The 26266-nt window shown below is 56.8% G+C and overlaps 6 protein-coding genes and 1 pseudogene across 7 annotated transcripts; all 7 read right to left on the reverse strand.

Moving 5' to 3' along the window:
• Positions 1-3595: 3595 nt before the first annotated feature.
• On the reverse strand, positions 3596-4843 carry LINJ_27_1080 (conserved hypothetical protein; the record flags this gene model as incomplete). The annotated part of the gene is made up of 1 exon (XM_003392611.1): positions 3596-4843. One exon carries the CDS (start codon positions 4841-4843, stop codon positions 3596-3598), a length of 1248 nt encoding a protein of 415 aa, XP_003392659.1.
• A 3730-nt stretch (positions 4844-8573) lies between these two features.
• On the reverse strand, positions 8574-10583 carry LINJ_27_1090 (putative translation initiation factor eIF2B subunit-like protein; the record flags this gene model as incomplete). Its single annotated transcript, XM_001466317.1, has 1 exon — positions 8574-10583. The coding sequence occupies one exon, from the start codon at positions 10581-10583 to the stop codon at positions 8574-8576; it is 2010 nt and encodes a 669-aa protein (XP_001466354.1).
• A 2744-nt stretch (positions 10584-13327) lies between these two features.
• On the reverse strand, positions 13328-14563 carry LINJ_27_1100 (conserved hypothetical protein; the record flags this gene model as incomplete). Its single annotated transcript, XM_001466318.1, has 1 exon — positions 13328-14563. One exon carries the CDS (start codon positions 14561-14563, stop codon positions 13328-13330), a length of 1236 nt encoding a protein of 411 aa, XP_001466355.1.
• Positions 14564-15849: 1286 nt separating this feature from the next.
• Positions 15850-17406, reverse strand: LINJ_27_1110 (conserved hypothetical protein; the record flags this gene model as incomplete). The annotated part of the gene is made up of 1 exon (XM_001466319.1): positions 15850-17406. The coding sequence occupies one exon, from the start codon at positions 17404-17406 to the stop codon at positions 15850-15852; it is 1557 nt and encodes a 518-aa protein (XP_001466356.1).
• Positions 17407-18748: 1342 nt separating this feature from the next.
• Positions 18749-19057, reverse strand: LINJ_27_1120 (putative histone H1; the record flags this gene model as incomplete). Its single annotated transcript, XM_001466320.1, has 1 exon — positions 18749-19057. One exon carries the CDS (start codon positions 19055-19057, stop codon positions 18749-18751), a length of 309 nt encoding a protein of 102 aa, XP_001466357.1.
• A 1082-nt stretch (positions 19058-20139) lies between these two features.
• On the reverse strand, positions 20140-21850 carry LINJ_27_1130 (annotated as a pseudogene). The gene is given in 4 exon segments: positions 20140-20826; positions 20829-21074; positions 21076-21435; positions 21437-21850. Coding segments are annotated over 4 exon segments (1707 nt in total).
• Positions 21851-24485: 2635 nt separating this feature from the next.
• On the reverse strand, positions 24486-25451 carry LINJ_27_1140 (conserved hypothetical protein; the record flags this gene model as incomplete). Its single annotated transcript, XM_001466321.1, has 1 exon — positions 24486-25451. One exon carries the CDS (start codon positions 25449-25451, stop codon positions 24486-24488), a length of 966 nt encoding a protein of 321 aa, XP_001466358.1.
• Between the last annotated feature and the right edge of the window lie 815 nt (positions 25452-26266).

The following is a 26266-nucleotide window of genomic DNA, read 5'->3' on the forward strand; positions in this document are numbered from 1 at the left end:
CGCCGTGGCGGCGTCCTGCTCGTGGACAGTAAGCAGGGGAATGGCAAGCACGCAAGAGCGAGGGCGTGTCCGTCTGTGTGTGTGTGTGTGTGTGTGTGTGGGACATGGCGAGTCTGGCAGTGGGTCGGGTCCAACACGGCAGCACGCTCGCTCTTTCGGTGTGCCCGCGTGTGTGCGCATCGCGCACTGCTGTCGCGGCGGGTACGGCATTCACAGTGCTCGTTCTCGCCATATCGTATGTTTCTTGAGAGGTACGCAACGGCTAGCGTACGCTTCTCATGTATCGCACCAAGAGGGCCTGTGCGCAGGGAAGCAACGCATCGAGAGAGAAAAGAGAGGCAACAAGAAAACGGGGAAGAGAGAAAACCAGCAAGAGACAGGAGGAGCCGCCAGCACGCACACACTCATGCGCCACCACCGGCAATAGACCGCCATCAGCCACCGACAGTGCCGCTCGTCGCCTCAGACAGAGGGAGAAAAAAAAACATGAAAGGCACGGGAGAGGGTTGGGAGGAGATACAGCGGGTGCGCGCACACGAGCGCACGAGAGGAGAGTAGTGAGGAGAGCGCAAACACAACAAAGACGGAGAAAGCACAAAAAAAGAGACACGGCAGTGAGCCACCAAACGTGCGGAGAAGGGCAGAGGCGAGGGGTGCGCGATGATGCCGGGGAGAGGCGGGGGGAGACCAATCGGAGAGGGGTGAGCGTGCCAAAGAGGTCGGCAAGGAGGAGCACAGTGGAAAGCACTGATCAAGCAAAGAGTGGGGGCGGTGGAGGAGGAGACCGTAATGCCCACCCGGTGCAAGCAGTGCGTGTGCGTGTGTGAGCAGGAGAAGACGCGAAGAAAAAGACAGAGAGCGCCGCCAATGAACGCATCGATGGAGAGAAGGAAAGAGAGGGGTGGCTTTCACAACAACGCAGAAAGAACAAAACCGAAGAAGCGGCGTTAGAAAGACTCCCTCCTCTAGAGTGGAGAGCCATAACTATTGTTCCATACACCAGGGCAGCATCAAACCGAGTCAGCGAAGATGCGCATACGGCCGCCCCTCATCTGCCTCCGTTGCACCACAGCCATGTCAAGAAGCCACACCAAGCAATGCCGCTCGGCGTCGTCCAGCCCACGGCAACTCCACTGCCTACAGCGCAGGCTAGGCCCAGACCAATGCTCAGCACTACCGCAACGCAGCTAAAGCAGAAAAACAGGAAGTGGGTGTGTATGTTTGTTCAATCATCGGCACAGCTCGCACTGAGCTGGTGCAAACGTGGTCACGGCCATAACGCCTCTTCGGCGCAGCGCCAGCCCAGACCTGTCCGCCCGCACCGAGAGTCCGCAACCGCACTCGAGGGCAGGCTGCAGGCTGCTTGGCCTGCCCCACACAGGGTGAGTTGCCAGGCGCTGATGGCAGGGGTGAGAGGTGGCCGGCGTCATCAGGGTACATACGCACGACACAAGAGAAAAAGAAAAAGAAACATTCAGAGCAACGCACGCGACGAGACAGGCCGAGAGCGGAGCGAGTGGGAGGGTGGAGTCACCCGGGCCCCTTCACGGGCATCACACCAATAAAGAAAAGAGAGAAGGAAGCTGGAATAGAACGCAAGAATCGACGACTGAAAAATAACGCACACGAGAGGAACAGCTGAAGTGTGCTGTATCAAACGCCAACAGAGCAGATACTCGTATAACGAAAAAAAAAGCGAAACGTTTTTAGCGGAAACGGCTGAGGCGAGGCGAGGGGAGGGGGGGCACATCCATGCATCTTACCCAATACTACGTATCAGCAATCTTCATGGATGCGCTAGTCGCTCGGAATGGAGGGGGTGACAAAGTCGAGATACTCATAGGGAGAAGGAGCGGGAGACGAAGCACCACAGCAGCAAAGAAGCCAGAAAGAAGCAAAAACAACAGATAATCATAATAGTAATAATAATAATTTAGTGCGCATGCAGAGATCACCCCACTAATGTTTGTTCTCCTTCGCTCGTCTCCTCACCGCTCATCTCCTCCTCTCATTCCTCGCACGCATTTTTCTTTCGTTTTTTTTGTGTTTTCGCATGAACTTTGTGATTCGCCTCCCGCCTTGCTTCGCCGCTCTTCTCCGTCAAGTCCTCTTCCTGGGCCCTGTGCTACAAGATGTGGGCGGGCGGGCGATACCGGCCATACGTGAAGAGGAGGAGAAATGCAGGTACGCAGACGTGTGCATCGCAAAAAGACGCCCATCACCCACAACAGCCACAGACGGAAAAGGGAAAAAACGAGCGAAGGCAAGGCATGGTGCCATTGCGAAAACGATCGCGCCGAGAGCACCGGGGACACACAGCTCCATCACAATCCTTTTCAGCAGCGTCAGCCTCGTGGCGTCAATGAAAAGCCAGCAAAGGATTTTTTTCACGGTGTTGTTTCTTTGCCTGTCGTGTGAAAGGAATGGGCATGTGAAATTGTTGTTTCTTTGGGGGAGGGAGGGGGGGTTAGAATATTCTACTTCTACACTGCAATGCAACCACAAAATCAGTACAACTCCGCTACGACAACCCTCCTTTTCATGCAGTGCCTTGATAGCCGCCTCGGCACACAACACTCTGTCCAGCTCTTCTTGTCTGTACGCACCTCAGGCTTCCTGTGTACAAAAAAGTTCACCTTGCGTTATTTACATGCTTCTGTATCGCGGGGCGGGCGGACGAGGAAGAGATGGCGGTGGACGAATAATCCGTTTACACGAAGATGCCTTTGTCTCTCTGTGTGAGAGAGAAGAGCGAAGCGAGGACCTACAGAGAAAGGAGGATGAAACAAAACAGAAAAGAGGGTGGTGGGTGGCGTGAGTCTCGGGCAAGAGACCAAGTCCACAATTCGCAGCACACACTGCTTCTCCCTCTTTGTGTGCACCCTCTTCTTTTTGTTTCCTGTCTTTGCCGGCAGCAGATAATGGAGGGATAGCTTCGAAGGAGGGAAGAAGAAGTCGGTGCAGCGAAACGGGACAGAGAGGTCGAGCAACCGGAGCACTCGAACGCACAATGACGTTGTTAGCCTGTTCGAGTCACATACCCATGTACAAGCACACAGACATATATACATACGCACACACACACACACACATACCTACATACATGCATACGCCCATCCAGGCACCTGGAAAGACAACAACGGACGTCTCGCTGGAGAGAGGCACGGAGGAGTAGATGAGCACAACACGCAGACACAGAAAGGACACACGGCGAAGTAGATGAAAAAGGGCGAGAGAGGGACACCAGCAAACAAAGAAGCAAAGATACGGAGATAAATAAATATATATACAAGCTGAGTGTGGCGGAGGTACGAACGCGGCGGAAGAGCACAAGAGAGGCTTGGAAAAGACACGAAAACAACAAAAACGAGAGAAGAGCATATACAAGCACGAGCACGAGCACAAAAAAGGGAAAACATACCGGAAAACGGAAGATGGGCTGGGCTCACTACACTAGCGGCAAATACAAGTTGTGAATACGGTGATAGGGTGAGAGCAACTAACCGTCATCGGAGCGAGAGAGGGGCAGGTGGGGAGCAATGGCGAGGAGGAGGAAAATTATCGTTGAGAGCAACAGCACGCACCGATCCCCACTCTACATGACAGCGCACCCCGCCTGTGACTTGCTGCGCGAACGTCGACTTTCCTCCATGCTTGGATGCGCCGGCGGTGCGGTTAACTGCGAGTGCGCATTCGCCGTAACACGGGGCTGGTGTACGTTCTCCGGTGGTGGCGACTGGCGTACGATGCCGCCTGATCGTTGCGCGTTACACCTATTGTGAGCCTGCAATGTGCTCAAGGGGTGCTCCTCAACCTCGGCGGTGTGCGGCGGTGTGCGGCTGGTCGAACTGCTTGGTGAACCACTGTGCAGCCCCTGAAACGACCGCACGGCTTGCGTAGCGTATGCATATTGCCTGCCACGAAGCTGCGCCTGAAGAAGATAGTTGTGCTGCAGATTGTGCGCGATTTCGGCGTCGCGCTTCGCGATAGCGCGCTGTCGAGCCACCTCAGCTGGATCTGCAGCTGCGCATTGATGTGAGCCCTCAAACTCGCCGATACCTCGGAGTGTTTCGGCACAGCACATCGGGCACAAGCTGCTGCGCTGCTTCCATTCCATGAGACAAGGAAGATGAAAATGATGCTGGCACGCGCCGCGGAACATCGGGTTCTCGTTTGTGTACACCTCCAAGCAGATGCAGCACTCATCCACCTCCTCCGAAATCGCGGCTGAGTGCTCGCGCGAAGACAATGGGGCTGGTAACTCCGGCATTAGTGGTGGGTTAGAGGGCGTAGAAGATGCCGCCAATTCCTCCGTCGGCCTGGAGGTCAGAACAGAGGACGTGAGCGACACGGACCTCCTCGCCCGTCGCGAGGAGACGCTCCGCTGCACCGGTGATGTACACGTGTCGAGATTAGCAGAGGTGTGCGGGGCCTGCGGCAGCGCAGAAAACTTACACAGCTTGACTGCTCTTAATTTTGAGTTGCTTCCCTTCTCCTGCGATCCCCGAACCGAGGAAGAGCTACTTAGCGTCACCGCATTGTCTGATTTGCGGCGTGGCCGCGAGTTCGGCGTGAGCGTGGTGAGAACGTTCTCTCGTTCCTCCGCTGTAAGAACTGACTTTCCCATCCTGCTCGGAGATAAGGCCGATGTACGAGGCCCTCCGCCGCTCGACGTCAGGCTCGCGGGCTGCGACGAGCCGAACGCCTCGCCGCTGCATGATTCCTTCAGATTATCCTCGACGAGGTTGAGCACGACAGGTGAACGGACGCGGCGGGTCGCGTAGCTCTTCGAGCTTGGAGAGCGGCAAACGGGAGAGGCGCTGCTATCCATGGTGCTCAGCATTACCAAGGATGAACAAGAGCGACTGCACAGCCGATTGGAGGCACTGCTATTGCTTAAGCGAAAGGAGCAGAAAAGCGTATGGAGCAAGAGACCGTGAAGCAAGCGGGAAAGAGAACGAAGGCAGTCGCCTCCTACCAACGACTTCCGACGCAGGTGTACGCGAGAAAAAGAAAAAGAGATGGCGAGAAGCGACTGGTAAAACAGGTAGATGAGCGAGTGAAGGGAAGGGGCAGGGGCGCAGCAAGGAAGCAGCAACCGCAAAGTAAGAGACGGGCCCAGACGGAAAGGGAGGGGAAAAAAAGATAAAGGGAGCGTGAAAAGGGAGCAGACACAAGCGCCAACAAGCGGAGGTTGATATCGAGGGAGGGAGCGAGTACAAAAAAAGGGGGTCCTTGTCCGAGTCAGAACAAACCGATGGGAAAGCGACGGACGGCCCAAAAGCAGGAAGAAAACACAAACACTGCAAACAGAAGTGCCCCTTGAGAAAGAGGCGAGCGGAGAGACCTCGAAAAAAAAAAATAAGGAACTCTTCCGCACAACTACGCTCTGCTGCTTTCAAGCGACGTCTATCGCGTGCGTGTCCGCTGAGCCTATTTCTTTAGCTCTGTGTGCTCTGCCGGGATGGAAGGGAGGGTAGAGAGGATGCGGCGGTGTACGAGAGGTGACGCAGGAAAAAGGGCGAGGGTGTTCCTTTCTTTCAATCCCTCGAGCTGTTTTGCCGTTTGCAGCCTATCCTTCGAAGGGTGTTTTGTGGTGTGAAGCGATAAAAATAAGTTGTATGTATATATAAGTTTTCCCTCTTCGTTCCCCAGGCCCCTTTGATGGTATGATTTCCGTGTGCGTGTGTGTGTGTGTGTGTTGTGTGCGGATGTGTGCTTCTGTAGGTGAGCGTACTTTCTGGTGGGTGTGCGTCGCGGAATCGCAGGGGGTGTGGGAAAGGGAGGAGCAGAACGCGGCGGTGGGTCGAGGGGGAAACCCACTAACGGCGAGAGTAGCAGTGGCTGCTTGCCTGGCGTTGACCGTGCTGCTATGAGCCGTCCCTACTAGGAAACCGCCACAGAATGCGCGGACAAAGACAAATGCGCCACACAAAAAAAAAAACAGTAAAAGCGCAAGGGGGGGCAACACGAGAGATGGCGCACCCCGTATCTCCGTGTTTGATGCACGCACTTTTCAGTGCTTCTGAGGTGGCACCTTCCTGTGTGTGTGCGTGCGTGCGTATGTTGAGAGGTGTGGAGCAGGAGGAGGAACGTGCGCTCTCCGCCTCGCTCCTTCTATTTGTGAATTGAGGAGAGAGGTCTCTGGGGTCGAGGGAAGAAGATCGGCCGTCTCTCAGCTCTCTATCTCGCTCGCTCGCTCCCCTCCACAGGCAGCGCTGTTGTACGACGTGGGTGTCCTGCGCCCCTATCCCGAGTTCTGAGCTCCTCCCGCACACCCAGACAGACACGCACTGGCCCCCGCACCTTTGGATGCTTCCAACACGTCAATCTTTGAGAGTATGATTTTCAGCAAGGACGAGAGACCACCCCGTGGAAGAGGAGGAAGGGTGAGCGGGCGGTCTGCAGTGGAGTAGTGGCGCTCAGCGAGAGAGAGGGAACGAAAAGGGAAGAGAAAAAGAATGCAGCGACTTGGGAGGGAGGGACAGGGTCAGTGAGAAGAAACGTGCCTGAGAACGTTCCCCGGCTCACACACGGAAGAGACAGAGGTGTGGCAAGGACAGAGCGAGAAAAGAGAGGCGGAAGATGGGGAAGGCAGCGGAAAGGATTTGCGGGGAGACCGTCACAAGAACAAGGAGAACAACGCAGAAAAAAAAACTGCGCGCTCACCAGTGAGCCCTTGCGGGTGCGCAAAGGTTGCCGTGGGTACTGCGGCGAGGAGAAAGAGAGGGGGGAGGCTGACGCTCTTGCGAAACGGGAACCGCGACGCAGATTCACTTACAGAGAGAGTTGGCGAGGAGGAGAGAAAGAAATACGCAAAAACAAAGGGAAAAGCGGGTATGTAGGAAAAGCCGCCAGGCACAACAACACAAGATGAAACGTGAGGGCTTACGCGATGCGGTTTCTCCCGCCCTTCAGACTCAATGCACGCACACTGAGAGAGGAAGCTGTGTGCGCGATGAGAGGAACGGGATGATGATAGGTTTGGATATGTATACGTAAGTGCGTGTTCCGTGTCAGTGCGCAGCCTCACAGATCGGCCTTCGCGTTTTGTAAAGTCGCTCTCCACCAGGTCGCAGCAGCTGTATCCCTCTTCTCTTTTTTCTTTGTGGGAAGTGGGAGTGTGAATTGATGCCCTTTCCTTCTTTCACGCGGCGCACGGTAAACACGAAAAAAAAAGGGAAGAAAGGAGAGATAGCAGGGCTCTCACGTAGCAGTCGTGCCCGCGACGGAGTGTATGAGGGATGAAGTGGAAAGAGTGGGTAGGAAAAGAAAGGCGATGTAAGAGGTGTTAGATGATTCAAAGAAGCACGCGTTTCGTGCAGCGCGGCAGTCGCTGTCGGGTTCCGGTGTGATGAGAAAACTCTCCAGTCGCACGTGCAGCAAGTGCGGAGGAAAAGTAGGTGGAGGGTGGGTAAAAACACAGCGAGATAAAGAGGGCAGATGAGTTGCACGCGCGCGCACGAGGCAACCCAATACGCGTACCCAGCGAGCAAGGCACAGCAATAGCACCAGCAGCGGAAGCCGAGACAAGGAGGAATACGAGAAGCGCTGCAAGCTTGGGCCGCTGAGGGGAGAGATGGGACGGAGGTGAAAGGAAGAGTATCAGGACATACACGACGGCACAAAGCAGCGAAAAAAAAAAAGGAATGAAACAAAGGAAAACAAGAAAAGCAGGTCAAGCGGTGGAAAAAAAGAGAACGCGTAAAGCTCCTTGGTGTGCGCACGCATATGCGTGTGTGTGGGTGTGGGGGGGGGGGATTGGTGTGTGTGTGTGTGTGTGTGTGTGTGCAGTTGAACCAGGGAGTGAAGAGGGGAAGAGGGAGCAGTAACAAATAGAGAGTGACAGAGACGCGAAAGAAAAACATGTGAGCGGGCATTACACTTCCCTCCTCCGCTTAGCAGCAAACACATCGAGCACTGCCCGCGTCATATCGCTTGTCAACTTCATCTTGGTTTCCTCCCTTTTTATTGTTGCGGTTGTCGTTAGAGAGAGCGTGTACTGCGTATTTACGCTCCAGTCACGACCCCTGTGATGGCGCAAGCGTGGTACCGCACCTGAGAGCAGCCGAAGCACCGCAGACTACGGTGCGCCACCACCGCCCTCCCTCAGGCTTGCATCACAGAGGCTGCGCTAATGCTCACGTGTGCAGGTGGCCCTCAAAGCAGGCAAGTGAAGGGAGCCTGTCAGCCACTTGCCAGCACGGCGCAAAACGCCCAGGGAGAAGCCTATCGGGCCACGGAAAAGGAGAGACAAGGCCTGCGGATTTCCGCGCCCGCTCCTTGTCCCAGCTCCTCCTCTCTTCTATTTGCTCGTCACTGCTCTTGTTCGGAAGGAGACGAATCCATTTAAGAATGACGCCACGCCACGCCACACAAGGTGAGAGCGAGAGAGGTTCACAGTGGCCAGCACACACACACACACAAACAGAGAGAGAAAAGGCCCTATGCCGCCCTCTGCCTTAGGCGCAACGAGCCGCCACAGTACGCCATGCAAATCAAGAGTCGACGCCGCGGTGAGCGTGGGTCAGATGCTCGCAGCAGCAAGCCAGATCTTCTGCAAGCTGTTTCGCTCATCCCCGGACAAGATTCACGAGCTGCGACGTGTCGCGGCCTTCGCGATCCTTAATAGCTGCCACGATGGCAGACGTGTGCAGGCACCCCATTTCGCAGATGATCATGTCTACGTACGAGGCAGGCGTCAGATCGTAAAGGTAGCCGGAGGCACTTGACGAGAACGGAACCGCGCCACCGCCACCGCTGCGTGCAAGGAAGTCGGCACCGCGCGCCGGTGTGCCCCAACCCCCAGAGGCACGTAGCTGAGGAGGGGATAGCGTGGGTGGGGTGTGGTATACAAGCGGGCTGTGCGTGCCTGTGTCACTGCCGTGCACTTCCGCGGCAGGCCGCATGTCCGCAAGTTTTGTGTTCTGTGCCAAGTTGCCCACCCACACCTCTGGCACAAATTTGTAACTCTCACTAAAGCACAGCACAGGTTTGCGGAACAGCTTCGCGCAGGCCGCCACGAGCGCCATGCCGCAGCGGCCAAACATGTCACCGTTCTGCAGCACAGCCGAAGCCCCCATGAACACACGCGTGCACTTGGGCATCAATGTGCAGCATGCCGTGATGAGACCGTACGTCACGCCAATGCCGGCGCTCGAGAGCTTTTCGGCCAGCTGCCGGCCTTCAAAGAGGGGCGCAGAGTCGATCACAATGACGCGCTTCGGCTTGCATTGTGGATCACGCGAACGGGACAACAAGATGTACTCGACCAGACTACTGCGGCCAAACACTAAGATAGTGTCGCTGCTCGAAACGTACGGCAGCGAGCGATCCTCTACAATGCTTTTGAACGACATCTTCAGCTCGGCCTCAATGACGTCCAGTATCTTCAGCGTCACCTCACGCGGACCTCCGAGGTCCTTGATGAGGTCGACCATGCTCGGCTTTGGGTGAATTACCTCGTCCCGCAACGCGACGAAGCGGCGCACGAGCACATCCTTCACGTGGCGCATGCCGGCCGAGGCCTCACGCTTGCGGCGCACAAAGTCAAAGTTGATCTGGATGAGCTTTTCAAACGCGGTTGTGTCCACCTCGTTCAGAGATGGCACGGCGAGGACGGTGGTTGCGCGACTCAGCTCGCGGAAGGCGGAGATGAGTGCCAAGGCGCGTGCACTGCCGCCGACAAGAAGCATCTGCTCCATCAGCACAGCTACCTCGGCGATGCGGGGGTGCACGACGGCGTCGCGCGGTAGAACGTGCAGGCACTTGAGCCGGTTGGCATCCATGGCACCTTGAACGAGGTCGTGCAGTCTCTTCGCTGACGCCGCCCGCTCCTCCGCAGTGATCTCTTTGGCAGGCTCGCCGCTTATCACCGCTTTGGCGCCGCTGCTCTTGTTGGTCGCGACGGTGACCAACGCTGTTGGCGAGGCCGCAGCCGTCGCAGGAGTCGAGGCGGAAGGGGCGGCCGCAACGTGCGCTGTCGACGGAGCCGACGATGCCCCGCTCAGGGCTTCGAGGTGGCCGATCTCGGCGAGCAGTGCCGCCTCCTGCTCCATAGCGGCGGCGGCCTCGGCGTCACTCCCACACGACCTCATTTTCTTCTGCACCTTGCGCAGTGCATCGCGCTTCTTCTTCAACTCGCGCTGCGTCTTCACAGCGGAACGGGCCTCGTCGCCACTTTGACCCACAAAACGCATCTGGGATTCCTTTGCCGCCTCCTTACCCGTTGCCGTCACGGTTGCCGATGTCAAAGAAATCGGTGAAGAAGGGGATGCGGCAGGGGCCGGTTCAGGAGCGGCAGCGCTCTCGAGAGCCTTCCCGGTCAACTCCGCCAGCTTTCGCTCGATCGCGTTTACCTCTGCCGCCACCTCATCCACGACAGCTTTCGCAGCGTCGTACTCCACCTTTTTGGCAGCATCGTCCTTGATACCCTTGAGCCTCTTCTCCAATTTGCGCATGGCGTCTCGCTTCTTCTTCAGTTCGCGCTGTGCCTTCACGGCAGCACGCGCGCCTTCGGAGTCGCTGCCGGCCAGCCGAAGCTCCTCCTGCTTCTTTGCCTCCTTCTCCGAAGACGACGACATGGGCTACGTAATGGCGTCTACGGATGGCAATCGATGGGTCCAACAGAGAGAGAGAGAGGACAAGTTGGGCGAATGAGAAGGGAGGTGGATCGAGGCGACTGGATACCGCTCGTGCTGTTGCTTTGTTTTTTATTGATTAGGTCGGGGAGCCGAGGAAGGCAACAAGCGGAAACGTCGTGGGTGGTGAGTAAGTCAGTGAGCTCTTGCCTAACGCGAGTGAGTGAGCAGTCTCGTCTGTGCGTGGTATCGCACGCAGACAAGCTTTACAAAGAGGAGTAAGCAGAGGCGCACCGCTCAGCCCTTGTTCGAATGAAGGCATAAAGCACGCAGACACGCGCCAGCGTACTGCGTATGGGAAGACACGGTGGTGTCCAGAGAATAAGAAGAGAGCCGCAGAACGGGCTGTGATGAGGTCGCGGTAGAGGACGAGAGGAGAGGAAGTCAGACACGCATACACATACAAATCATGATCATGTGTACGATGGGGCGAGAGGGTAGTTCATGAGAAGTTGGAGGCAGCAAGACAGAGAGAAGAACGGAAATGAACCGCTTGAAGACGTCGGGCCAGATTGGAACCCCATTGCGGTGACTTATGCGCAGCCATAAAGAAGAAGTTCGACTGCCAGGTCGTCGTCGCATGCTGATCCTGTTGCCATGCGCCTCTCGTCAACGCTAACATCTTTACAGCTCTGCGCTGAATTACCTGCTCCGTCATGAAAGCCACGCCGCACATATCTCACACGCGGAGAGGAAGTGAGCTCGGGCAGCTTTTTCAGCGCGGCTCTCTCATGCGATTACCTAATGCGCCTCGATCATTTTTTTTTCGCATCTAGCGACAGGAACAAAGCCCGACACGCAGCTCTTGGCGCTGAAAAGCAGCGCTCGTGGCAAACTGCTTTGTTGCTGTGCCGAATACGCATTCGCCTGGCGTTGTCTCGGTCGCCATCGCCTCGACTGCGTGAGATCCGCAAAACGACGCCCTCGCATGCCAGCGCGAGGGAAATGACGTAAGATGACGGAGGAGAGAAACAAACAGAAAAAAAGGAAGAGAGTACAGATAAGAGAGAGAGTGGGGCCGGGAGACAACACTCTGATGCCAGACACACAGATGCGCACTCGCCCACAAAGACGGCGCACATAGCCACACGTCTGCGCCATGCAGGCCCTCCTCCGCCTCCCCTTGCTAACAGACACGTGATTCTGCTGTTCTCGCCATCACAGAGGAGCCTGAAGTCAAGGACGAGAGAGCGAGAGACTCCAAAGAAACAAAAAAAATCATGGCATACAAAGGAAAGAGGGGAAGAGGAGGGAAAGGGGATGGACAAGACGGGACATACACACACACGCAGACACATACGTACGCACACACCTACGAAACAGAGACAAGTGAGACGACCGCAACACACGAGCAAAAAAAAAGGCGACAAGCATTACGGAAAACCACACAGCGAGAATGAAGGAAGCCAAAGAGCGAGAGAGAGAAGGCTATTTCAGGGTCTGGCACGCCGTGGAGAGGAGAGAGACTGAGAGGAGGGAGGAGGGGAAGTGGTGACGCAGAACGCTGAGAAGAGAGCGGCTCCAGCAGCACCAGCGCCGTAACGGCAACCTTCTTCGCTAGCTAACAAGTGCCGCTACTCCCACGCTTTCTCTTCGTTTTTTTTTTCGTTTCGCCTAGCATCCTCATCCACCGCGTAGAGAAGTGGGGAGGGGGAAAGAAGGAACACATGAAAAAGTTAAAACAACGATGCGGCTACATGCGTGTACACCCAACGAGCACAAGCACACACACGCGCGCGCGCGCACGCAAACACGCATTTCTTCTGACCGCGGACGAAATACAGGAGAGCGAGGGTGTGAGAAACAACGAGCGAGAGACAGACAGGGGGGAGAGGGAGAGAGAGAAAGATGGCAGCAGCGGTGGCACAAAGCGCGCAAAACTGCCCGAGAAAGAGAAATGCAGCTCGTGAGGCCCCTGGAACGGTAGCACACCAACCAGATAAATCAACGATGGGAGAAAGGAGGCCATCGGGGGCAAGGCAACCGATCACACCGACACACAAACACAGGCGCAGCGAGGAAGAATGTAAGAGAGAGGGAGAGAGAGAGGAGTACAGATACACGAGCAGATGGAAGTGGCGGAAAAGCGGCCAATGCACCTGACCGCTGTGGGCTTTCAGAGAGACAGAGGGGGGGAAGGAGCCGAGAGATATGGAGGTGTACGGAGAAGGCGCCCGGCAAATGACACGAGTGAAGGGGACACGCAGAGATTTCAGCTGTTGTCGCGCTACGACCTTCACTATAGCCGTGCTCTTGTGCCTTTCCACACACGCTCCACTCACAGTAGCCGATGCCGGTGTGAACACCTTCCCAGACAATCGACCTGCCTCTGCTTGCCCACGAGAACGGTTTCAACCGTTGAGATACCGCTGTCTAAGCCTGATACAGCAACGCATCCGTATATACAGAGCCTTGCGGAGAGAAGCGTCACGCCACCGTACCGAAAGCATATGCCTGCGCGCCAGCGAAAGCTTCGTCACCGCTGCCGTTCCCCCCACCCATACGGGACACTTTCGGCAGCTTCGGACGCAGCTCGACTCACGCGCGCCGACATACACGTGCACGCAGACGCAATACGACGATCAACACCCTTCCGCATATCACTACTACCTTTTTTTTTCGTTCTCTAACCTCCTTTACAAGCGATCAGCGGAGGCAGCCTCAAAGCTGGGCGACGACCTTGGCCGCTACTTCTTGCGGGCAGAGCTCCTATGAAGGGTTTCGAGCTCGTCCTGCAGCTGCATGATGGTCTGGCCGTTCGAAACGCGCTCCTTATCGACGGTCTTCTGTAGCTCGTCGAGGTAGCGGCGGTGCTCGCGGCGGACACGTCCCATCTCCACCACAGTGCTCTCCTTTGCGTGCTGCAACGCAGAGGCGCGCCACACCATCTTCTCAATCTCGCAGTCGATGGTGTCCATGCGAAGGTTCGCCACAAGGTGGGAATCGTACAAGTCGTTGATCTCCTTCGCGAGCTCCTCGACAATATCCGCATCAACGCGCTCCTCCTCCTCCATGTCATCACCGGTGACGGCGTCACCGATCAGTTCGAGGTGCGCCTGAATCTTCGCAATTTGCATGGCGCGGTAGCGAATGGCCAGGTTATTCTGCTTGATGAGGTTGTCCTCCTTGGACAGCTCGTGCAGCGCGACCCGGCGGTCGAAGTTGCTGTGACGGATGTAATCCTCCGATGTGAGGCCGTGCTGGTTCCTGTCGGCGATCTTTTCCCTGCGAGCCGCCGCACGCGCGATCGTGTCGCACTCGTGGCGCAGCGCCTCCAGCTTCGTCTTGCGCTCGGCGAGTACCTCTACAGCCTCGGCGCGCTGACTCTCCGCATCGGTCGTCTCCTGCAGAATCGCAGCAAGGCGCAGCAGCTCGCGGGACTGGCCCTCCATTTGAATGCGAACGTTCTCACGCTGTTGATACACCGCCACTGCATTTTTCAGGGCGATGCCGTACGCGTTCTTCTTCTTGAGGCCGACCGCAGAGTTCGAATTGCCGTCGGTGTCGATGCCAACAACTTCCACAATACCGAGGTACTCCTGCTCGGCCGCCTCGGTGGCATCCTCGGCCTTGGCCAGAGCAGTTTGCAGGGCCTCCTTCTCCCTCAGCAGCTTCTTGTGCGTGCGGATGGAGGCCTCCACGTCACTGCGCTTCTGCGCCAGATCGTCAATGAAGTCCTGCGGGAGAGAGATGCTGGTACCGCCAGCCGTACCGCTGCGCCGCGCCGAGGCACGAGAGCGCTGAGACTTGGCAGTGCTACCCGTGCTGTCCCGCATCTCCGACAGCTTGCCCTCAGTCGTATTCGACACTTCGAGGGAGCGCTTCGTGGCGCGAAGATACTCCACCTCGTTGCGGAGGGCCTTCGCCTGGTTGTCGAGCTGCATCAGCTGCTTCGACAGCTCCAGCACGCTAGGAGACGACATCGTTGTCGAAAAAAAAAATGGCCTTCTTCCGTCGATGCGTGTTGGCCAGTGTCGCCCTCGCACAACGTGCTACAACCAGGTGCACCACAAGGCGGAGAGAAGAAAGCTAAGTACTGAAAGAGAAGTCCTCGAAGGTAGGGGCGCGCGTATCTGCGCTCCCTCCTTATTATCTCCTGTCGTGAGCTGTGAGAGCAGAACGGAGAGTGGCGAGCGACAGATGCGGACGAAGACCTCTGCGTGAGGAAAGGGAAGAGGGAGAAAGAACAAGTGTTCCACCGAAGTTTTTGATTGTTAATTTTGAAGTGGTGCTTAGAGCAGCTGAGGCGATCTTTTCGTGCGTGGTGGTTTGTGAAACGGGGCGGAGGCAGATGCAGACGGATCGAACAAAAAAAAAGGAGAGAGCAGTAGAGCTAATGTCAACGTGCCGGCCAGCGACACCGAAGAAAGCGCAGTCGCATGGCAGCACAAGCATGAACGAGGCGGGAGGATGGCAAGCGCGAAATGATGAGTGCTAGCCGTAGAACGAGCTCCAGCAAAGGGGGGGTACCGAGACACACACATACGACTGGCGTGGATAGTGAAAGTGAGCGCCAAGAGGATGGAGAGGCGCCGAATAAAGGGAAGAGGCAGAGGTTCAGAGCATTCGCGTGAGCATACGAGGCAACCGCCCACGCGCACGTGCATAGGGCGGATGCAACCCAGGAAGAACACAGAACGCGAAAGGGGCTACAACGACAAAAAGTTATGAGCAGGCCAGCCCGTCTCACCTCTCCTCCTCCTCCTCTCCGCACCTCCGGCTCGATCCCTGCCCCTCCCTCCCCCTCACCGAGACTCTTCGCATACGTCTGCGTGAATCGTCTTTGTCTTCTTTTGTTCAGCGTCAGTGCGCTGTCGATATTCTATTTTCCCTTTTGTGACCTCTTGCACATCGAACACTCAACCTCCTACCTCCGACTCCACCCCCTTCACATAAGCACACAAACATGTACAGTAGGCAGAGGGAAGCCAAACTCAGCAAGACATCGTCGATTTCTAGCCCTGTGAAGGCCGGCACGAGTCTGCACTTAGACGCGCGCGGCGCAATCATACACAAGGAGCTCTTATATGTGACCTCGAGGTGCGGCAGACGTGCGAGCCGAGTGTCCGCAAAAGGTCGTGTCGGGCACATCCATGGAAGAGCAAGCGGCGCGCAGGATCGCCTCTGTCACCCCAGCGGATGCGCCGAGGCCCACCTAGAGTCGCAACGGTGTGCATGCGTGCAAGGGGAGGGAGGAGGAAATAAAAACTCAGTGCTCCCGCTCATCCCTGTTTGTCGGCGGCGAAGCCTCTGTGCATGCTGCTGGTGTGGAGCCACTCGCGCCCTTCGCCTTCTCCCAACCGCCTGCACTCGCCCGACCGCTCGGGTACGTGAGCCCGTCAGCCCCCCTGGTTGCCTGCTTTGACGGAGACGATTTACTGTGTACAGGCGCAGCAGGTGTAGCAGCGGTAGCAGCAGGCGACTCGCCCTCAAACCCAAAGAGCTTAGTCACATCCGTGTCGACGCGCTGTGCGTGGTCGCGACGGTCCGCAAAGCGCGTCGGCGCTGGCTTCGCGCCGTGCTCTCGGGTGTGGGGGAACTGAAAGATGGGGTGCTCGGCGCTACTGTCCTCGTGGACCTCAACATGTGTGTCGCTCTGCATCTCCTCCTTGTTGTAGCGCATAATATCCATGAACTGATCGTAGTGCCCGCGCGGGTCGGTGAACCCCTTCGCGCCCTGCGACCGCGATATTGAGAAGTTGAACTCCGCCGCTTCCTGCATCTGCTTGCGCGTCTGCTCCTCATTCGCTGAGAGCCGATCATTGTAGACCGGAACACCGTGAATGGTGTCCACAGCGCGCTTGATGCGCCGCGTGCGGTCGAGCCACCACACAAACTTTGACTGGTTGCGCTCGTCCTTGCCAATGTCTGCAGCGTACATGCGCTTGTAGACGTTCTTGTGTGTGCTAAAATGCTTGTTGCGCATCTGCAGCACCTCCGGCTTTTCAGCCACCTCCTCTGCCGTCACGGTTGCCTCTCCACGCTCCAGCTGCTCGATGCGCCGCTCCTTCAGCATGTCCTCTAACTCGCTCGCCTCGGCCGCCCGCTGCTGTCGGCGCTTTTCTCGGTCACTTGCGCCAAGTTCGTCAAGGGTGCGCACGCCGCGGCAGCGATTCGTCAGGTACTGCTCTTCCTTCAGAACCTCCTCTTCGGTGTATCCAATCTGACGCAGGATCTCCGCCTCCCGAGCCTTCTCGATTTGTTCTTTGCGCGCCGTCATGTGAGTGTTGGCGTCGTCGATGCTTTTGTGTAATTTGCCCTTGTAGTTTCGGTACTGTGTGCGGGGTAGCTCCACCGTATCGAGGATGTCCTGCAAAACCTGTCTTTCTAGTTTCGTATGGCCCAGCAGCTCGTCGAGAGGCTTCTTGCGCTGCTCCGGTTGGAGAACCCAGCGAAGGTCCTCGTCATCGATGCGGCCGCGCACCAGCGAATATGGCTCATGCTTATCGCGCTCCCACGCAAGAGGAAGGTTGCCGCTAATCACCGTTTGGTCAGTGCGCATGTTGTCGGACATCTCCAGGTACGTGTTCAAGTACCACCGCGGTGCCACATGGTCCGTCAGCTCGGTGCTGCTGGCGTCTTTGGACGTCTCCACGTACATGAGTGGTTCGGTGTTCACATCGTCCTGGCGAGTGTTGATGCCCTGTGCCGTAAACTGCGGCTTCTTGAACTGCTGCTCCACTGGAATCTTGTCCAGGCGCGGCAGCTGCTTGGCCACGTACCGGACAGGTGCTTCACGCACGGGCTTCGCAGCTGCAGCGCCCATTGTTCTCTTCTGCTTTTCTCAGCTGCGAGCTGGGCTCTCTTATTCTGCCACCGCAGTAGCTGTCAGTGCTGCCCGTCTCGCTAACTTGACGCTGCTTTATGTCTTTTTCGCCGCCCCCCTCAGCCCCCCCTCCCCAAAGGTGAGCGAGGGCGTATTTGCTTGGACGTTTGCGTGCGAGTAGACAAGTTGGCGTCGGTGTGGGAGAGCAAGGTACAGCACCGCCTCCTGAATGCACCTGTGCACACACACCGACAGAGAGAGACAGTTTAACCGTTGGCCGCTTCGGTGTAACACGCAGCGCTTAGCACACAGGAAACAGAAAACGGAAGAGGGACAAGGAAATAATGAAGGGCGTAAAAGAACGGCGCCCTTGGGACATACGACAGTGACAGGAGGAGGGAAAGGGGCACGGCTGGATGCGCCTTCCCTCGCACTATCGAGTGACATGCGCCCCAGCGCACAGCACAGAATCGTCCCCTGCCTCCACTCTCCTTTTATCTCGCTCCTTATCCCTTCCTCCCTCCCTTCGCACTTGCGGTGGGCACACCGTCCACACGTTGGTCAGCCACATGTGTCCTTACTTGTCGAGAAATTCGCGGGTGCGTGCAATGAACCCATTGCCACGTGAAGCCACCCCCACTCACATACTTGCTCGCACGTCAACAACTCTTGAGGGGCTGTGACGAGACTGAAGAAAATATGTGGGTAGCGCAGCACAAAACTCCCTTCGAGTACACAAGCTCTCATCACTGCCAGAGAGAGAGGCTCAGAGCAGTGCAAGGGAAGGGAACAACAAGAACACAGATCATTGCCTCGGCGATGAGAAGAAGCTGGACAGGAAGGGGAGAGAAAGAGGAAGAGAGGGCGGAAGCACGGGAAGCGGAGAGCAGCTCCAAGCAGGCTGTGCATCAAAACGCAGAGAGAGAGGGAGTCCCAAACGCAGTACGCCAGCCCGAGGACCATTATGGCTCTCAACAGCCATCGTTCCTTTCCCTTTGCATCGATCACAGCGCATGCGCACAATCAGGACGGCTATTGGTGTCACGCCTCCACCTTCAGGAGCACCTTCTGCCGCTTGCTTACATTTTTCCAGGCATTCCTTTCTTCGCTTTCTTTTGTTTTTCGTGTGCTGCTGGCGATGCAGCAAGCCCATCAACGGAGGAGGATGAGACACACGCACCACCAAGGAGGAGGGGAACCTAAGAGCGTAACCAAAAAAAACGAGATAGCCCGGAAAAAAAACTCAAAAAGAAAAACAAAGAGATGGATCTATGATGCGCCTTCGGGCACGTGTGCCTCAGAAGAGCGTACAGTCAGCCACGGGCAAGCATGATGGCGCGCTTTACTTCTTCTTCGCGGCCTTCTTCGCAGCCTTCTTCGCCGGCTTCTTCGCAGCCTTCTTCGCCGGCTTCTTCGCGACCTTCTTCGCGACCTTCTTCGCCGGCTTCTTCGCGGCCTTCTTCGCAGCCTTCTTCGCCGGCTTCTTCGGCGTAGCCACCTTCCTCACCGCCTTCTTTGCTCCGGCCTTCTTCGCCCCGGCCTTCTTCGCCGCGGCCTTCTTCGCAGCCGTCTTCTTCGGCGACGAGCGAGGAGACTTCTGCGGCGAGGTCATGGCAGCGGAAAGGGCAGCAACGGCGGAATCAGAGGACATCCTTAAAGGGGCGGTTTGTTGGAGCGAAAGAGGTGTAAACACGGTGCGGGGAGAGCTGTGAGTGGCGGGACGACAGAGAAGAGCTGGCGTCGTAGGGTGTGATGAGTGCAGGCGGGGGTAGGTGCGGGGAGGGAGGTGGCGGCGTGTGCGTCGACACCGAAACACGAAAGAGGACGGGGGAGAAAAGAGCGGGTACAGTGAAGACTGCAGCGCGGGCAGCGATGGAGAATGACAGGGAGTCGGAGAGCGAGAGAGCGAGCGAGTCGCGCCGTTGGCGGACACATCACGTCACCCGCTCCCTGCCCTCCAGTCTGCAGCACACACAGACACGCACGCGCCGTGACGGCGTCCTGCTCGTGGACAGTAAGCAGGGGAATGGCAAGCACGCAAGAGCGAGGGCGTGTCCGTCTGTGTGTGTGTGTGTGTGGGACATGGCGAGCCTGGCAGTGTGTCGGGTCCAACACGGCAGCACGCTCGCTCTTTCGGTGTGCCCGCGTGTGTGCGCATCGCGCACTGCTGTCGCGGCGGGTACGGCATTCACAGTGCTCGTTCTCGCCATATCGTATGTTTCTTGAGAGGTACGCAACGGCTAGCGTACGCTTCTCATGTATCGCACCAAGAGGGCCTGTGCGCAGGGAAGCAACGCATCGAGAGAGAAAAGAGAGGCAACAAGAAAACGGGGAAGAGAGAAAACCAGCAAGAGACAGGAGGAGCCGCCAGCACGCACACACTCATGCGCCACCACCGGCAATAGACCGCCATCAGCCACCGACAGTGCCGCTCGTCGCCTCAGACAGAGGGAGAAAAAAAAAACATGAAAGGCACGGGAGAGGGTTGGGAGGAGATACAGCGGGTGCGCGCACACGAGCGCACGAGAGGAGAGTAGTGAGGAGAGCGCAAACACAACAAAGACGGAGAAAGCACAAAAAAAGAGACACGGCAGTGAGCCACCAAACGTGCGGAGAAGGGCAGAGGCGAGGGGTGCGCGATGATGCCGGGGAGAGGCGGGGGGAGACCAATCGGAGAGGGGTGAGCGTGCCAAAGAGGTCGGCAAGGAGGAGCACAGTGGAAAGCACTGATCAAGCAAAGAGTGGGGGCGGTGGAGGAGGAGACCGTAATGCCCACCCGGTGCAAGCAGTGCGTGTGCGTGTGTGAGCAGGAGAAGACGCGAAGAAAAAGACAGAGAGCGCCGCCAATGAACGCATCGATGGAGAGAAGGAAAGAGAGGGGAAAGCCGTCGTCACGCGCGACTGTCAAGCACGCATGCCCGCTGAGTGCTTGTTTCGGAGGTGGTGGCGCTCCAGGTGCGCACAGAGGCAAGTCCTCGTCAACAGATTGCCGATCGCCTTGACAACAACGTCCATTATCGTCGGAGACATGCATCCCTTGCTCCACACCTTCTTGCGCTGCTGCTCCAGGGGTGGCGTCATGTCACCGTCGAGGATACACGTGTTGACCGTGTTGTCTCCGATCCCCTTCGCGATAGTTGCCATCAGCTGCGTGGAAAAGATCGACCAGATCGTGAGCAAGGGGAACCCGCCCTATCCATAACTCGGCCACTGCACATTCTGCATGCACCCCAAATCATCGTGGCCGCATGTGCCAATGCCGAAGTACTCCACCCTGTCCGCCCAAACCTTCAGCCCCTGCATCGGCTCTAACTCGCCTTCGATCAGCGCGCGCTCGATGTCGAGACGCATGATTACGGTTATCAGGTAGCGCACCTTGTCGGCGGCAGTGCGGATGACCACGGACTTCAGCCTCTTGGTTCAACCTGCTCACGTTCTCAAGCGTGAACGCGGGCTGGTCACCAAGGCACCTCTGCAGGAGCGGCGTTATGAACTCTGTAAACTCGCCAGAGCGCCCAATGATCACCCCACCAAACCAAGAGAGGTTTCTCGTGCATCCCAGGGGAACGCGCCACACGCACGGGCTGTACAAGCTTGTCGCGCGGCTCGCACCCCATCTTGTGCCACGAGGGCATCGTCCTGTGAATCGTGGCGAGCACATGCATCTCCTAGTTGTCCACCGAGTAGTCTGTCGTGTTCCAGCTCGCCTCCTTCATCCCAGAGAACGGGTACAGCGCGGTGTCCAGCTGGCCCTGGGGGTTGCAGCCCCGAAACCTCCTCGGAGAACTGACTAGCAGCCTCCCGCGCAGAGATGGGGATCGATGTGTGCAGCAACAAGATCGACGCATCAATGTCTTTACGCGTCTCCTCAACCTCGTGTATCAGCTGCGGCAGCCACGAATTGATGCCTTCGAATATTTCGGCCAGCTTCTTTACAGCCGACCCCAGCTCTCGGAAGTCGAGCAAGGCACTGTACCCCGTTGTCCCAGTGTCACCGGCACCGGTGGGCCCCTTCCTCACAGCTGATCTCTACCGTCTGCTCGCAGCGCGGCAGGAAAATCTGGAGGTCGTTCTTGGCCTACGCCTTCGCTCACACCTCCGGAGCAGCGTTCGTAATCGCCGTCGAGCACTGCGTCAACTCAACTGCGAACATCGTCTACCCCTTCACGATCTGCTGCATCTCGCAGAAGTTTTTCCTCCCCACCTCCGTCATCCCGCCAACTGCAGCATAGGCCTTGCGAACCATTCCCTGCATCTCAGATGCAGAGTAGATGTGAATGTGGCCCTCACGGCCATCGTCTTGCCGCGCGCCTCCATGCTGCAAGAAGACATCATCACGTTCGCATCTCAAAATCCCAGATCGAAAAACGTGCTGGAAGAGGCACGCCCTCACCAACACATCCTTGAGCGTCTTGTACGCGTTCCTGGTTGCTGCTTGGGTGCAGGAAAATCAACGGCTATGTTTATGTGATATGGGTGTCTGCAAGGAGTACAGACGACCTCTGTGGTTGAATATGACAAGCATCTCAAGAAGAGAGTCTTACGGACGCCCGAAGAGGCTTCGGGATGCGCTGAACGCTAGGGGGCATGGCTTCCGTTTCGCTGTTGGTGTTGCTGTCGATGAGTAGGCAGTAGTGCGGCCGTCTTTTTTTTTTCTCGAGAAATTTTTTCTATTTTTTGAGAGGCGAGGAGATAAAGACGAGATAAACGCCGCTGGGTGGATGGAGTTCGTTGAACGCGATACCGATTCATTTATTATCGTAGGCGTCTGGTCGTTTGACCGGGAGACAGCAGAGGATGTAGGGAGTGAGGAGGGTGTGTGGATGTGGATGTGGATGTGCCTGTTTATGTGTGTGTATGTAGGTTTATGTGGAAAGGGCGAGGGAGGGAGAGAGACGGGAATACGTGTGTAATCGTGAGTGAGTGTGAGCAAGCGGCGAGAACAACCAGAAACAGACGAGAGTGCTGACGTGGTAGATGTGACACCTCTGCCGCACAAAAATGCCAACAGAGGGGAAAACGAAAAAAAAATGCACACACGAGGAACCAAAGGGCAGGGGAGTGCGGCACGAGCCGCTACATGGGCGAGTGGAGGTGTCTGTATCCGTCGCGTTCTGAATGGCGTGCTGCGTGGTTGTTTTTCTTCGCAGATGCAAGGGACTTCGAATTTTCTTATCAGCGTGGCCGTTCTGTCATCGAACGCGAGTTCACCTCCAACTCGACCTCCGGCCCATCACAGGTCCACTGAGTGGTGCGAAGTGGCCATGAACACGCATTACAGCGATGCGTTGACTCCGTCATCTGAGCATGGCCTCTAACTCAAGTTCTGCCCCCCCCCCTCCGTCTCGCAGGTCGCCTCTCAGCCGCTCCCAAGGTGCCGCTCGCCACCTAGTGCCTCCCTCTCGCGGCGGCGCAGGCTCCCCACAAGTGGGAAGTGAGGGCCGGATAGGATACGTCCGAGTCACACCCGCACTTCGCCTATTGTATGATACAATCGTATTCACGGTCGCAGACTACTCCAACGTAACGCCATCTAGGGCTTGACGGCCGGCATCAGTAGCGATACGACGCTCTGACTCCCCGCACGCCGTAGATGCTTGAACCCTGTCACCACTAGAAGTGGTTCGGCATTGGCAGGGGGATAGGGTGGGGGCTGCTTGGCTTCCCCGCACAGAGTGGGGGTACTGGACCCTGTCATGCGACTCTGGGGGGTCCCCCATCATCCGTGGCAAGGGAGTGGAAGGGGAAAAGAGAAGCCCGATCATTGCGAGAAGCTGTGGCCTTGGGTCCGTTCCCACTCAGGCGACTCACTTTCGCTTCATGCTCAGCATTCATGAGATTCCCCCTCCCTCTCCTCACCTTTGCCCGCGGACGATGGCTGCAGTGCTGGCGCGCCAAACAGCAATGCTGGTTTTCTTTCCTTTTTTTTCCATCTAAAGGAAAAAGAGTACTTAAGATGCACCACCTTACGTGTGTCCGTCACATCCTACCCCTACGCCCCATCCGTCGAAAAGGCAACGTCAGGTTGCAGCAGCGGAGGAGGAGCGCATTGCAGAGGGCCTGCGGGAACGCAGAGAAAAAAAGTACCGTGACAACTAGACTAGTGAGATCAACAGGCAGAACAAGCACCCAAAACGCAAAAAAAAAAGTACACACACACACACAATAAGACCAAGGGCACTACGCGTGGTTGGAGCAGATGATGCGGCGAAGAGAAGAATGGTCTAGAAGAGGCGAAAAAGGAAAAAAGGGCAAGCCCTCCAAAACGCACATCGGTCTCCTCTGTCGGCTCCTCACTTCCGCGGCAGTAGTCGTCTTCGCTCTCTCCCCGACATTCTCGAAATACGGGTAGTGCTTCATAGTCACCTTGGGAAGCTGCTGTTGCTCCAGTCCCCCTTCCCCTCTCACATTACCCACTTGTGCACCCGCAAACGTAAAACGAAGCACACAAAAACCTCCACGAAACGCAAGCGGAGGTGTGCCACATGCCTCGCCCATCAACCCTCCCGTCAAACTCCTAAAGGCACATACGAATCGGTAGAGATTTGCGGCACACACAAGAAGGTGTGGAAGGCATTGTGACTGAGTTGATGCCTTTCCTTTGACTAGCCGGTGCCCCGGCTTCTCCAAGAGAATTTGGCGGTGAAAGAGGAAAGGGGGAGTGCACGCCTCACAAGGAGATGGAGGAGAGAGGACGCACATGCACCACTCGGCCATCATTGAAAACACGCGAGACGTGAAGCTATATGAAGAGGGAAGCGAACAAGAGGAGTCCACACACACACACACACGTACCTGCACACACGTGTGCGACAGCAGAGATCATTGATTGACTCGCTCAAGGAATAGGCTGACCCAAACTTCGAAAAAGAGATCTTGCCTTTCGTTCTTGCAGCAGTAGAAGTAGGCCCACGGTTGTGCCCCTTCTCCTGCAACGTAGGCTGCAGGCTATGTGGATAATCCACACTTCACGGCACATCGCCTTGACGCCTCACCTCGTGTTGGGTTCCTCCTTTTTTCGTATGTTACCTTTACCCTCTTGTTCAGCCAGAACGCCATCGGACACTGTTTGCACTCCACTAGGCGTCCGTGTCGTACTTCTCGATGATCTCGTGCGAGGGCCACACGCGCACCATGCCGTCCTCAGCGCCGGAGGCGTAGGAGTTTCCATCTGAGGCCCAGCGGATGTGGAACACGGGTCCGTGGTGGCCGCGGTTGGACTCCACCTCGACGCCATCCAGCGTGAACTCCTTGGCCTTCAGTTTTGATCCGGCCGCGACGCGCTGCCCGTCTGGTGAGAGAGACGCGCACTCGACATCCTCCGAGGTGGTGAAGCTGTCCTTCACCTCCAAGGACGTGATGTCGATGAAGCTGATGCTCTTCTCATGAGCGGCGACAATAGAGTGGCGGTGCGTGTATTCGACAAAGTTGAGACCGGGAATCTCACGGCGCAGGTAGGGCCCGGATGTGTCACGGAGATCCCACTTCATGATCACGTTCTCGCACGCTGTCACCATGGTGTTTGTGTCCAAAAAGTATGTCGACTTGACGTTAATGGCGTCGGGGCTACCAAACGACAGAGGGTCAGCATCGTACCGAGTAGCGTCGTAGATGCGGATGTTACCATCGAAGCAGCCTGTGGCAATCCGCTGATCCATCCAGTCGCACGACTTGATGTACTTTGGGTGGCTCCACACATGAAGTTTCTTGCCAGTCAAGGCGTCCCAGACCATCGCAGAGTAGTCGCCGCTACCCGTCACCAGCCGCGTCGCACCAGAGTTGAAGGCGGAGCAGAACACAGCGCCCTTGTGCCCCTCAAACGTTCCTACCCAGTCACCGGTCTGGCCATTGCGAAGCATCGGTTTTGCGTCGTGGCACGATGTCACAAACCAGAAGGTGCCATCGATGATTTCACTGTAGTTAATGTGGCATACTGGGCGCGTGTGTCCAGAGCAGATCTTCACCTTGGTGATATCAGCAACACCGTTGTCCGCAGCGGGGGCTGCTGGCGCTACCTTGCCAGTGGGGGCCACGTACTTGCTCATTACAGCTGCCGTGAGAGGAACGCTAAGCGAAGCAGAGAAGTCAGCGCAGAAACCAAAAGGCCGACGCGCACTACCTGTTGCACGGCTGCTTACTGCGTCCTGGAGTTGCAGCGGCGGATTTAGATATCTGTGCTGCCGCTAATATACCGTGACTAATGTGTTGTCGTCACGCTGCAGTCAGTGTATTCTGTTTTTCGTGTTTGCGTGTGCGCGCGAACTCGTGAGCTGTTTCCGTGTTGTCGTTTTCGCCCAAACTCGGGTCTGTGCGTCACGATCGGATTGTGAGAAGGTGAGAAAAGCACTGGAAGCTGGTGCTCACACAACGGTAATTGGCCACGCCAAGGAAAAAAAGCTGATTCCGCTCTTTCAGAGGTTCTTCGGCATTTCAGAGCAACGCAAACCAAACAGAGGAAACCAGCGAGCGGCGCGCACCGCAAGGTGCGCCGGCACGGAGAGAGAAAGTCGAGAAGTTCGTGAAGCATACGTAAAGGAGAGGAAAAGATGCCCACAAGAGCAGCAGTCAGGCCAGCTGTGCCACCGAATCGATCAGTGGAGTGTCGAACTCACCCGACACAACGTCCGGCACAGGAATTCTGGAGGGCAGAGGAAAGCAAACGATGCAAGCACAGCAAAGACGGCGGCTAAGTCGCCCACAAGCAGCCGTGCCCCTCGGCACGAGATGCATGTGTCTCAGACGGTAGGCGAGAGACCACGACGCATCAGCCGATTTGGTTTTGCATTCTCTGAGACGAAACATACAAATAAGAGTAAGAGTTAGTCTCACTTAGTCCTTAGCCTATACAGCGCACAGCCTC

This window comes from Leishmania infantum, chromosome 27 (genome assembly GCF_000002875.2).
Source record: "Leishmania infantum JPCM5 genome chromosome 27".
Classification (NCBI taxonomy): Eukaryota; Euglenozoa; class Kinetoplastea; order Trypanosomatida; family Trypanosomatidae; genus Leishmania; species Leishmania infantum.